Source organism: Lontra canadensis, unplaced genomic scaffold, assembly GCF_010015895.1.
Source record: "Lontra canadensis isolate GAN:19392208 unplaced genomic scaffold, GSC_riverotter_1.0 scaffold35, whole genome shotgun sequence".
Classification (NCBI taxonomy): Eukaryota; Metazoa; Chordata; class Mammalia; order Carnivora; family Mustelidae; genus Lontra; species Lontra canadensis.
The window spans coordinates 9,020,546-9,033,661 of record NW_022631029.1 but is presented as its reverse complement, the minus strand read 5'-3'; the positions used below and the strand labels follow the sequence as shown (position 1 = coordinate 9,033,661).

At 41.6% G+C, this 13,116-nt stretch overlaps 1 protein-coding gene across 6 annotated transcripts in view; it reads right to left on the bottom strand.

Moving 5' to 3' along the window:
- Nucleotides 1–12,276, bottom strand: part of DOCK3 (dedicator of cytokinesis 3) — a 581,779-nt gene extending 569,503 nt beyond the window's left edge. For all 6 annotated transcript variants that reach the window (XM_032868163.1, XM_032868164.1, XM_032868166.1 and 3 more), the window contains exon 1: nt 11,902–12,276. In XM_032868163.1, coding sequence (XP_032724054.1) covers nt 11,902–11,938 — 37 coding nt within the window. In that variant the 5' untranslated portion in view covers nt 11,939–12,276. The remainder of the gene's footprint in view (nt 1–11,901) is intronic.
- Nucleotides 12,277–13,116: the final 840 nt, after the last annotated feature.

The window sequence follows — 13,116 nt, the reverse complement described above, 5'->3', positions numbered from 1 at the left end:
CTCTTCTACAAATGGTGTTGGGAAAATTGGACAGCCACATGCAGAAGAATGAAACTGGATCATTTCCTTATACCACACACAAAAATAGACTCAAAATGGATGAAAGACCTCAATGTGAGATAGGAATCCATCAAAATCCTTGAGGGGAACACAGGCAGCAACCTCTCCGACCTCAGCCACAGCAACTTCTTCCTAGAAACATCACTAAAGGCAAGGGAAGCCAGGGCATACATGAACTCTTGGGACTTCATCAAGATCAAAAGCTTCTGCACAGCAAGGGAAAGAGTGGTCAAAACCAAAAGACAACTAATGGAATGAGAGAAGATATTTGCAAATGACATATCAGATAAAGGGCTAGTATCCAAAATCTATAAAGAGCTTATGAAACTCAACACCTAAAGAACAAATAATCCAATCAAGAAATGGGCAGAAAGGGTGCCTGGGTGGCTCAGTCATTAAACATCTGCCTTTGGCTCAGGTCATGATCCCAGGGTGCTGGGATTGAGCCCCATATTGGGCTCCCTACTCAGCAGGAAGCCTGTTTCTCCCTCTCCCATTGCCCCTGCTTGCGTTCCCTTTCTCACTGTCTCTCTCTGTCAATTAAATAAATAAAATCTTAAATTTTAAAAAAAAGGAATGAAATTGGTAGAAGACATGAACAGATATTTCTGCAAAGAAGACATCCAAATGGCCAACAGACACATGAAAAAGTCCTCTGCATCACTCAGATCATGGAAATACAAATCTAAATCTCAATGAGATACCCCCGCTCATATCAGTCAGGAAATGACAGGTGTTGGCGAGGATGCAGAGAAAGGGGAACCCTCCTACATTGCTGGTGGGGATGCAAGCTGGTGTAGCCACTCTAGAAAAGAGCATGGAGGTTTCTCAAAAAGATGAAAATAAGCTACCCTATGACTAGCAATTGCACTACTGGGTATTTACCTCAAAGATACAAATGTAATGATCTGAAGGGGCATAGGCACCCCAATGTTTATAGCAGCAATGTTCACAATAACCAAACTACAGAAAGAGCCTAGATATTCAGCAACAGATGAATGGATAAAGAAGACGTGGTATGTATATATAATGAAATATTACACAGCCGCCAAAAAATGAAACCTTGCCATTTGCAATGATGTGGATGGAACTAGAAGGTATTACACTAATCAAAATAAGTCAATCAGAGAAAGACAATTTTCATATGATCTCACTGATACGAAGAATTTCAGAATTTGAGAACAAGACAGAGGATCATAGGGGAAGGGAGAGAAAAATGAAGTAAGAAAAAACCAAGAGGGAGACACACCATAAGAGACTCTTAATCTCAAGAAACAAATCAAGGTTCACTGGAGAAAAGGACGGTAGGAGAGACGGGGTGGCTGGGTGATAGACATCAGAGAGAGTATATACTATGGTGAGCATTGTAAATTTTGTAAGATGGATGAATCACAGACCTGTACCCCTAAAACAAATAATACATTATATGTTACTAAGAAACAGATGAAATAAGAACATCTTAATAAGGTAAAAAAAAAATTTTTTAATTAAAATAAAAATTATTCAAATTAAAACCACATTGAGATATCACCTTACACCAGTTAGAATGGCCAAAATTAGCAAGACAGGAAACAACATGTGTTGGAGAGGATGTGGAGAAAGGGGAACCCTCTTACTCTGTTGGTGGGAATGCAAGTTGGTGCAGCCACTTTGGAAAACAGTGTGGAGATTCCTCAAAACAGAGCTTCCCTATGACCCTGCCCATTGCACTAATGGGTATTTACCCCAAAGATACAGATGTAGTGAAAAGAAGGGCCATCTGTACCCCCATGTTTATAGCAGCAATGGCCATGGTCGCCAAACTGTGGAAAGAACCAAGATGCCCTTCAACGGACGAATGGATAAGGAAGATGTGGTCCATATACACAAAGGAGTATTATGCCTCCATCAGAAAGGATGAATACCCAACTTTTGTAGCAACATGGACGGGACTGGAAGAGATTATGCTGAGTGAAATAAGTCAAGCAGAGAGAGTCAATTATCATATGGTTTCACTTCTTTGTGGAGCATAACAAATAGCATGGAGGACATGGGGAGATGGAGAGGAGAAGGGAGTTGAGGGAAATTAGAAGGGGAGGTGAACCATGAGAGACTATGGACTCTGAAAAACAATCTGAGGATTTTGAAGGGGTGGGGGGGTGGGAGGTTGGGGATCCAGGTGGTGGGTATTGGAGAGGGCACGGATTGCATGGAGCACTGGGTGTGGTGCAAAAATAATGAATATTGTTATGCTGAAAAAATAAAAAATTTTTAAAAATAAATTAATAAATAAATAAATACCACACATTGGGGGTTAAAAAAAAAAAAGCATCTTTCTAATGTTAAAATTTCCTTGTCCTCCACACTTAAAAGTACAGCCATACAGACCTCTTAGCAACATCTTTCCTCCTTGGCTTGAGAGCCTACCCTAACCCCAAACATTATCAGGTTCACAAAGGTGGCAACAGCTGGGAATTTCATAACACGTTCAGGGGTCACCCAGATAATTTGTGTTCAGAACACAACATGGCAAAATCTCTTTGTCTGTAAACTAGACACTTCCCACTAGATCATAAAATTTTTTCTGATTCTGTTTAACACTTTCATCAGCCACTTGGAAAAAGAAGACAAGTTTATCAATTGTGTATATAAAGGTTCAAAGAAAAAGTAGTATGCGGGATCAAAAACTCAAGTTTCAAAAAGATCTGACAGGTTCAACTGCTGAGCCAAATTCGTCTAGCCCTCCACCAACTTAAAACCAACAGGGTCAAATCAAATATGCTCCCCCCTGATGAAATGTAGTGGAAATAAATACAAAATCTTTATAAAATGAAATTAGAATTTTAAATTTATTATTCTCATCAATCATAGAAGTTCGGGATTGAAGAGATCTAGCTTGACTTCAGTTCATGTAAAATAAAACCTAGAGTTTAATTACTAACTTACATAACTTCAATATGAATAATTAGTGTGAAATGGTGGCCAAAAGCCTAGGAAGATCAGGCTTTGTGCCACATTAATTTAAAACATTCCATTCAATACTACAAATATATGTTTAAAACCTTCTACGTGCCTGGCACTGGATTATATTTGCCAAAAATACAAATATAAATATGGCATGATCCCTACTTAAAAGAGTTAATAGCCTAAATCAGTATTTTTTCAACCGCGGGTCACAAAATCCATTGAGTTGCCACCAATATTTCTTAATGAAGTAGAAATGAATAGAAAATATCAGAGTACACTATACAAAGTACACAGTCTTGTATCATCAAACTTTAACTTTTTCATATACATATATATATGTATACGTATATGTAGATATACATACAAACAAAAGAGATAGCAATTTTAAATGTATTTCTTATTGCAGAACATAGTCAAAAGTAAGAAAGACATTAGTCTAGTAGAAGAGGACAAAATAAATATACCACTGCAAGGTACAAAGTTTCCTGAATTTAAAAGAATAAAATCTATCTGGTCAGAGAAAGAGAAGGTCAAGGGTCAAGAAAAAGATTTACAAAGATAGCTATATATGAAAGGAGCCTCACTAGGCAAGAAAAAATATGAGACATGGCGAAGGAAAAGGACCCTACCTAAAAGGAATAATATGAATAAGACATGATGTAGTAAACAACAAAAAGTGTTTAATAGGTGGCGAATAGTTCTGGCACATGGCAGCACTGGTATAATTAATTCAAGACAGAAAGACTTGGAGAAAGTTCAGTTTGGCTAAAGTGTAAAGTACAAGCAGGACTGCAGATGAGGCTGAAAAAAGCAAATCTGAGCCATAATATGAAAGTTCTGGGCACATAGTAAACACTTAAAGAATGTTAGCTATTCCAACTAGACTTATTTAGTTCTAGAGCCTTAAACCATGTATCTTTCTTTTTTTAATTTATTTATTTGATAGAGATCACAAGTAGGCAGAAAGGCAGGCACAAAGAAAGATGGGGGAGCCAGGCTCCCACAGAGCAAAGAGCCCGATGTGGGGCTCGATCCCAGGACCCTGGGATCATGACCTGAGCCGAAGGCAGAGGCTTTAACCCACTGAGCGACACGGGCTCCCCCCCTTTTTTAAAATTTCTTTTCAGTGTACCAGAATTCATTGTTTATGTACCACACCCAGTGTTCCATGCAATACATGTCCTCCATAACACCCACCACCAGGCTCACCCAGACTTCCACCTCCTGCCCCTTCAAAACCCTCAGATTGTTTTTCAGAGTCCATAGTCTCTCATGGTTCATCTCCCTCTCCAATTTCCCTCAACTCCCTTTTCCTCTCCATCTCCCCATGTCCTCCATGCTATTTCTTATGCTCCACAAATAAGTGAAACCATATGATAATTGACTCTCTCTGCTTGACTTATTTTACTCACCAAAATCTCTTCCAGTCCCGTCCATGTTGATACAAAAGTTCGGTATTCATCCTTTCTGATGGAGGCATAATACTCCATAGTGTATATGGACCACATCTTCCTTATCCATTCATCCACTGAAGGGCATCTTGGTTCTTTCCACAGTTTGGCGACCGTGGCCATTGCTGCTATGAACATGGGGGTACAGATGGCCCTTCTTTTCACTACATCTGTATCTTTGGGGTAAATACCCAGTAATGCAATGGCAGGGTCATAGGGAAGCTCTATTTTTAATTTCTTAAGGAATCTCCACACTGTTTTCCAAAGTGGCTGCACCAACTTGCATTCCCACCAACAGAGTAAGAGGGTTCCCCTTTCTCCACATCCTCTTCAACACACATTATTTACTGTCTTGTTAATTTTGACCATTCTAACTGGTGTAAGGTGGTATCTCAATGTTTAAACCAAGTATCTTTAAGATCCTTTACATAAAGTTCTAAAGTGCTATGAATTACTGAAAGGCTATAAAGCAAATTACTTAAATGTAAGCACAGAACATGGACTTATGAGAAATTACAGGGAGCCTATTAAATAAGAAAGAATGTTGAAATCATACCTGTCTAAATAATAAAATGGGGCTGTCCCAAAAAATGGTGAGGGCATTGTCACTAGATGATTATCTGAAAAAAGGCCAAATGCACATCGGTCTGAGATATACTGTCTATAATATAAAGTTCTGCATTCATCATACACTAATTCTTCCATCCATTTTGGTTCTCACTCACCAATGAGTAAGAGCTATGAATGAGTTTTGAAGAGAGAAGGAGAAACAGATGGAAGCAGGAGGTTGGGATTTTATTCCATTGCAGAAAAGTAGGAAAACAGGAAACTTCTGAATGACATTTCCCAACACAGTAATTATCTCTACTAGAATATCCTAATGTGTGATATAGCAAATCAACCACAAGAACCTGGACCACAGCTAAAATAATTTGGCAAAGTATTTACGAAATATGTTTTAAGTTCCTAGAGGCTTTATGTGAAAAAAATCTTGCCTTCCCATACAAAATCTGTCAAGAGGGGTTATGCAAGAGTCAATAGCATAATCATAAACAGGTTTGTTCATTAGGGTAAAAGCATAACACTGGAATTAAAATCCTAATATAGCATATCCAATAATTCTTACACATTGGGAATAATTTCAGATCATTCTCATCATCAAGAATAAAGACACACGGGGCGCCTGGGTGGCTCAGTGGGTTAAGCCTCTTCCTTTGGCTCAGCTCATGATCTCAGGGTCCTGGGATCAAGCCCCTCATCAGACTCTGCTCAGCAGAGAGCCTGCTTCCCCCTCTCTCTGCCTGCCTCTCTGCCTACTTGTGATATCTCTCTCTCTCTGTCAAGCAAATAAATAAAATCTTTTTAAAAAAAAAAGAATAAAGGGGCACCTGGGTGGCTCAGTGGGTTAAGCCTCTGCCTTCAGCTCAGGTCGTGATCTCAAGGTCCTGGGATCGAGCCCTGCATCAGGCTCTCTGCTCGGTGGGGAGCCTGCTTCCCCTCTCTCTCTGCCTGCTGCTCTGCTTACTTGTGATCTCTCTCTCTTTCTATCAAATAAATAAGTAAAATCTTTTAAAAAAAGAATAAAGACATAGATTTCAAAAGAAAAGTTTCAAAATACAAACTACTAAAAAATTAAAATTTAGCGCCAATGTAAAAATATGATATGAAGTACTTTCAACCTCAATGACCGTTATTTTGAGGTTATGCTTTCAGATGTCTCTAAAAATGCTAGATAGAAAAAAGGTGTCGGGGCGCCTGGGTGGCTCAGTGGGTTAAAGCCTCTGCCTTCGGCTCCGGTCATGATCCCAGGGTCCTGGGATTGAGCCCCGCATGGGGCTCTCTGCTCAGCAGGGAATCTGCTTCTTCCTCTCTCTCTGCCTGCCTCTCTGCCTACTTGTGATCTCTGTCTGTCAAATAAATAAATAAAATCTTTCAAAAAAAGAATTTAGAAAAAAGGTGTCATGTTTAGGGGCACCTGGGTGGCTCAGTGGGTTAAGCCTCTGCCTTCAGCTCAGGTCATGATCTCAGGGTCCCGGGATCGAGTCCCGCATTGGGCTCTCTGCTCAACAGGGAGCCTGCTTCCCCCTCTCTCTCTGCCTGCCTCTCTGCCTACTTATGATCTCTCTCTGCCAAATAAATAAAATCTTTAAAAAAAAAAAAAAAGGTATCATGTTTATAATTTAGTTTACTGTTTCTAAAGCACATTCTCTTACAATACTGCATGATAAAATGAACTGTAACATCTGAATAGACTACTTCTGTAGTTGCATAATGACTTTTCTATTAAAAATGTTGATAATTTCCTGTTGGTTATTTCCTGTTTGCTTTACAGAATGAAGACCAAAACAAAGACCTCTTGGTTTGAGAAGGTACTCAAAAAATAGTTGCTGCGGCACCTGGGTGGCTCAGGGGGTTAAAGCTTCTGCCTTCAGCTCAGGTCATGATCCGAGGGTCCTGGGATCGAGCCCCACATTGGGCTCTCTGCTCAGTGGGAAGCCTGCTTTCTCCCCTCTCTCTATGCCTGCCTCTCTGCCTACTTGTGATCTCTGTCTGTCAAATAAATAAATAAAATCTTTAAAAAAATAGTTGCTAAATTCAACTCTTTCCTCTCAACTAACTGTCTTAAGAAAAGACAATACAATCCAACAGACTGTTTAAAAACCTGTCCTCTACATCAAAAACTAATGATGTACAATTAATATAACAAAATCAATGAATCAAAGCTCATTTAAAAAAATATGAGCTTTTTTTGTCGATCAATTATACCTCAATAAAGCTGTTCAAATAAAAGAAAATAACAAAAATAAATAAACAGAAACCTGCCTTCTGTTGTGATGAGGACTGGATGTTGTATGTAACTGATGAATCATTAAAACACTACATCAAAAACTGATGATGTACTATATGTTGGCCAACTGAACATAAAAAAAAAAAAAAAACCCTGCCTTCTGACTCATCATGCCCCGAATGTGTACTATCATTATCAATGTAAATCATTACAATTAGAAGCAGAACAATAAATACCATGTCATCTTATATATACGTTTAATATAAAAAAAATTCCTTAAGTATAACTATCCAATTTAAATTGAAAAGTCTGTAGAGAATGCCTTATCTTTTGAGCCAAAGACATACACTACTGACAAATTCCTTTCAGAAGCAACATGATGTAATCAAAGAAGCTGTGGCTTAGAATCCCAAAATCATCAGTTCAAATTTAACTCAGCACTTACTGGCTTAAGTTCCTTAGATCAGTCACCTAACTTCTCTCAGCTAAAGTTTTTCTCATCAGTTTAAAAATGAGGGGAGAGATGGTATTATGGTGTAAGTCTCAAGTGGAATCATGATTTGGAAGTTCCCTGTAAACACTAAAACCCAATCATTAAACATCAAGCACATCCTCACTTTTCAGGACAAAATAAAGCCTGGGTATATCACGTCTTCTCTGCCCTAGCGGATGCCTTTACCTCTGAGAGGTATGTGGCCCTTTTGGAGGCTTCAAAGACTGGGACTGCCTCGTAGAACAAGAAACTAAAAAACCCACAGCCTTCACACTAGTTCAGTGAGTTTTAGCCTATTTACCAACAGACTTACTGAAATTTGTGATCACTGGTTCTTTCCAGTTGGGTTTCATCGACCTATTCCCTCCCCACCGTCAGCTGCCTCTGCACTACAGGATCCTTACAAGGTAAAGGACTCAAGGCTTTTTTTTTTTCCCTACCTGGGGAAAAACTGGTAAAAGTTAGGCAGAAAATATGAAATACTTTTTAAATTAGATAAATATAAATATAACATAAATAAATCCTTTTTTAATTAAACAAGCAAATAAAACATTACAAAACTAAAATACAAGGTATTCTGGTTGGCAATAAGGAAAAACTGTCATGGTTTACTAAGTATGGATTAGAAAATCTGTAACCAATGCTCTGAGATATTTTTTTTTAATTTACCTTATGACAGTAAAATAAATAAGATGATGACCTGAGGCAAGCTTCCACTCTTAGAATGCCAAGCTAGTACAAATGTATTCAAACTTTTGCTGCTATTCTATTTTAGAAGTTAATTATAAACATTCTTGTTTTATTTGTTATTGGTGTTTGCTGCTGCTACTGCTACTGCTTCTGTAGTTAGAGAAGGAGAAAAATATTTTCTTGGTCTTTGGTTTCTATATTTAGTAGTTTGGGTGCCATCGATATGGGAAAAGACAAGTGTTTCACAAAAATAGTTGGACTGTTCTCACCTAATGCACTTCAGTACAGGAAGCTTCTTGGAAACGTAAAATAAAGAATGGAAAGATGAAGGGCTTTCCAAGCATTTGCGGGAACAAGAGATCAGAGAACCTCAGAGAGAAAGAGACATAAGGAGTCAGAACTTGGGCCTACAGGTTCAGGAAAAAACAACAACAACAAAACAAAACAGCCCCTTTAATACTAAAGAAGGATAGCAAGAGAGTCAAGTATATCACAAAATATTGCAGAGGAAGAAAATTAAGGAGAATATTCAATTGTTGAAGGGCAAAAAAGCACTAACAATTCTAAAATCCAGTTTCTTCAACTGTATGATGAAGATAACATTAGAACTGCTCTAGGAATCTACCTGGTGTAACCTAACTGAGAATCTCTAGCAGCACACTGACTGACCCATGACTAAACCTCAAAAAAGGACAGTTTTCTCCCCTTCACCTAAAGTTAACCACAGAATATTACAATGAAAATGGAAGCCCAGATATCACCTAGTTCTAAGTGGATATCACATAATTTGAAAACGTTGTATAGAATTCCTACATTTACAAAAATTAAAAGCTAGTAAGATATTTCTACAGGATCTCAAACACCTTACCAATGTCAAATACAGATGAACAGCTGCAGTAAGGAAAAATAAAACTCCTTTGTACTGCTGCAATAGGGGACTCCTTCCCTCACTAACATCCAAGCAGTTTCTCCAAACTGGTAGGAAGTGGGTACAAGTTTTCCCTCCCTGCTATAAGGATTATGGATTAGCTAGCAAAGATAGAAACCTGTGCTCCCAATGGGTGTGGTACAAAAACAATGAATACTGTTACGCTGAAAAGAAATTAAAAAAAAAAAAAAAAGAAAGAAACCTGTGCTCCAAGCTCCTCATAAAAATCAAAGCTGAAACTCAAAATATTTTCTCATAGGAATAATAATCATAGATTTTCAAGATAGCAATTAAATAATGCAGCTAGCATACTATTTTCGATTCACTGTTTTTCTTATTATAAGTACAATATTTAAGCTACTTTATAGGCTGAAATGATTTTATTAGATAAAAGGCCTAGGAGTGTAGCCCTAACGTGTTTATGGAAAGAGATGCACCCTGAGTTTTGAACAATCTTTCAGATCATAACTGAGGAAGGGACAGTAGAAGAAAGCTGTGAGGGAAATGGAAAAATGAGATGCCTTGTTTGGCAGCAAAGGCATCTAAATTACACTAAATCACAGCTGTTAATGTCTTCAGAATAACTGTCTCTCTCATTTACCAAGCACCTGTGCCCAATACTGTGCCCCCTTCCCAGGAAATAACCATTTTTCTAAAGCTAAACTCACAGTCCTAAGAATTCAAGAATTTCATTCCATCTTTCTGATTAAATCACACACCAAATCCTAGCACTCTCAGATTCATATATGCCTATCTTGATTACCTTGCACTGCCTCCTTCTAAGAACACATCAGAGGAAACACCTAGTGTTATTATTACTTTAAGTACTAAAGGGAAAAGAAGAAATTAACACTTACTAAGCACTTGGTATGCTCTCATTTGATTTTCACAACCCTGTAGGTAAATATTACCCCCCACTTACAACATTAAGAAAATGATGTTAAATAACTTGCCCACAACACCATTAAAGAGAAGCCAGGACTCAGAATTTGGCTAACTCCCTACTCAGGGGTTTTTCCTCCAAAGGAAATTATCACTTAGGTGCCACTGAACAGTTGACCACTTTCACATCAATTATTTGTTATTCTAATCCAGCAGCCCTAAAAGCAAGATATGGATAAAATAAACCATCAACTCTTCATTTCATGGAATCTATATAGTATTTAGAGAATACTCTAAAATGTCCCCAGAGGTGAATCCCAGCTCTTTATATCATTTCCCAATTCCTTCTCAACAGAGACTCAAACACGAGGGCTCCTTTTATCACTTCCATCCTACTAAGGTACCGTGTCATTATAGCACAGCTATTAAAAACTCCTGAAAGTTACCTTTCAAAACAGGATTTGCTACCAGCACAGATCTCTCTGCAGGTCCTTAAATTTAAATAAATTCAATTTTCACATGATAACTTGCCTGATGGTATTCCTAAGTGTTTGTTACTACTGCCAGTTTAAAAAGTTGTTTTGTAGTAAATTGTGAGCTAAATCTTGATTGAACTGCAGTTTAAAAAGGAAAATAAAAGTCTATGTTTAGACAGATTCCCCATCTATAGTTTTCCATTACAAGCTTTGGAGGGAGGGGAACCTGTACATTCAAAATTTTAAATCTGTTTTTAGCCCAACAAGATGACAAATGACTTACAATAATGCAATGTGCCTGAACTCTTATAGCATGTTATTGCCACAAAACACTCACATTATGTTACAACATTATTATAAAAGGAAAACTGACATTCAATCCCTTAAATTATTGAATATTCTTTTTACAGAAGTTTAATGTTACAAGGATTATTTAGCTTCAGGAGTTTAACACTTATAACGGATAAAAAGAGGATTCTAAGAAGAATAATGGTCTCATGAAAACAGGTAGGTTTGTTTTGGTTTTTTTTTTAAACAAAGCTGTGACCATAATACATACTAACTTAACACTTAGACATGTCCAAAAACACTTCCCATTGTAAGGTAATTATTTCTAATACTGAAGGCAAAACAAATTAAAACAGAGCAAACATTTGCAGTCAAATGTCTGCAAAATTTTGAAATGGAGAAAAATGATGTCAACGTTTTTTGTCCTTTTATTTGAAAGGCTGCAGTCCAAAAATAAACAGTCATCCGGCTCATCAACTCAGGTGCGGAAACTCATTAAAATTGAGATTTGGGAGCGGAGAAAACAAGATTCCCAGGATTTGGCTTCTTGGGTAAAACTGCCCTGTGCCCCACACCAGAAACCTCACGCAGCCACAGGGGCCCAGCCCACCCTGCCCGCCCCTCCCGGGCCCCACCTGCCGAGGCAGCGCCGCCAGCGCCCCCTGCCGCCCTCCCACGCCCAAAGACCCGCTCCCACCCCCAAGCCCGCGCCCCTCCCGCACCGCCCCCGCCCCGCGCTCGCCCGGAGCTCGCCCCGCGCTCGCCCCACGCCGAGGCCGCGCAGCCTGCGGGCAGGGGCGGGGGCGCGCGGACGCGAATCGAGGCGGGGCCGCCACGGGGCCAAGAGCACGGGCGCGTCCCCGGGACCCCCGCTGCGGCCAGACCGGAGCCTCACCTACCTACGCCGTATTTCTCCTCCTCCGTGGGGGTCCACATGGCCGGGCCGGGCGCGGCCCCGCGAGCGCGGCGGCCGGGCAACAGCGCGGCGGGGACGGCCGCGGGCCCGGCTGTGGCGCACCGCAAGCCGAAGCGGGGGCGGTCAGGCGGCGCGGGGCAGTGGGCGGCGCATCCTTCACAGGCCGTCCGGGATGCCGCCGCCGCCGCCACGTCCGGACCGCGAGGCTCCGCGAGCGGCCCAGCAGTTCCCGGCGGCACAGCCGAGGGCTCTCCACCTGTCCGTCGCCGCTGCTCCCGCGCCGCTGTTCGGTCCCTCACAGCTCCGCTGCTCGACTCCCGGCGCCGCCGCGGTTCGGCTCGCCCCAGCGGGCTCGCAGGACGGCCGCGCATGCGCCACTCCCCTGCGCGCGGGGGCTCGCGCTGCCCGGGCTCGCGCCGCCCGAGCCCGCGCGCGAGCCCACGCGCCGCCGCCGCCGCGCGCCAGCGGAGGGAAATCCGCGAGAAGGGATTGGGCGGCCCCGCGGGGGTCAGGCCTGGCTCCTCCGCTGACCCCCGCCCTCGGCGGCGGCAAGCGCTGGAAGAGGAGAGCTGGGCAGGTGGAAAGCCCTAGGCCCCTAGAGGCTTGCGTGCCTGGTGCCTCCTGCCAGACACACCGAGATTGCCGCGGGACCCCTGTCCGAGAGCGGAGGGCCGAGAAAGAAGGATACTGTCTTCGGACCCACACGGCCCATCCCCGGAAAGGTCCCTGGAACCACTCTGCTTCTCACCAAATCCGAAAGCTGGAGTCGCCGCGGGAGAACAAGGTGGAGCATACTCAGGCCCCTGGCTCCTCATCTCTGGGATGCCGTCTAGGCCGAAGTCCCACCGCCTCCTTGGCTGTAGTTTTTTGGTAGAGGTTTGGGGTCTGAACAATAATATCAGCCTTCCTAGTAAGGAAGCACTTCTTCGTTGGGATCTGGTATCCTGCCCTGGGCACCGCCTCTGCTGCTCCTAGGTTTCTGCCGTGCTGGCTCTTCGGAGTTTCTGGCTCCATCCCGAAACTTTCCTCCTTTATCTCCTCTTCCCAAATTCTGTTCCCTCTTACTTCTGCAAATATCACCTTGTGACTCTAGGTCAACCATTCGCCAAAGACCAGGATAATCCTGGCAACTGCAGGACTTCTTTCCATCTACATATGGACCACCCATCTCTATTACCCGCACTTTGGGGCCAAAACC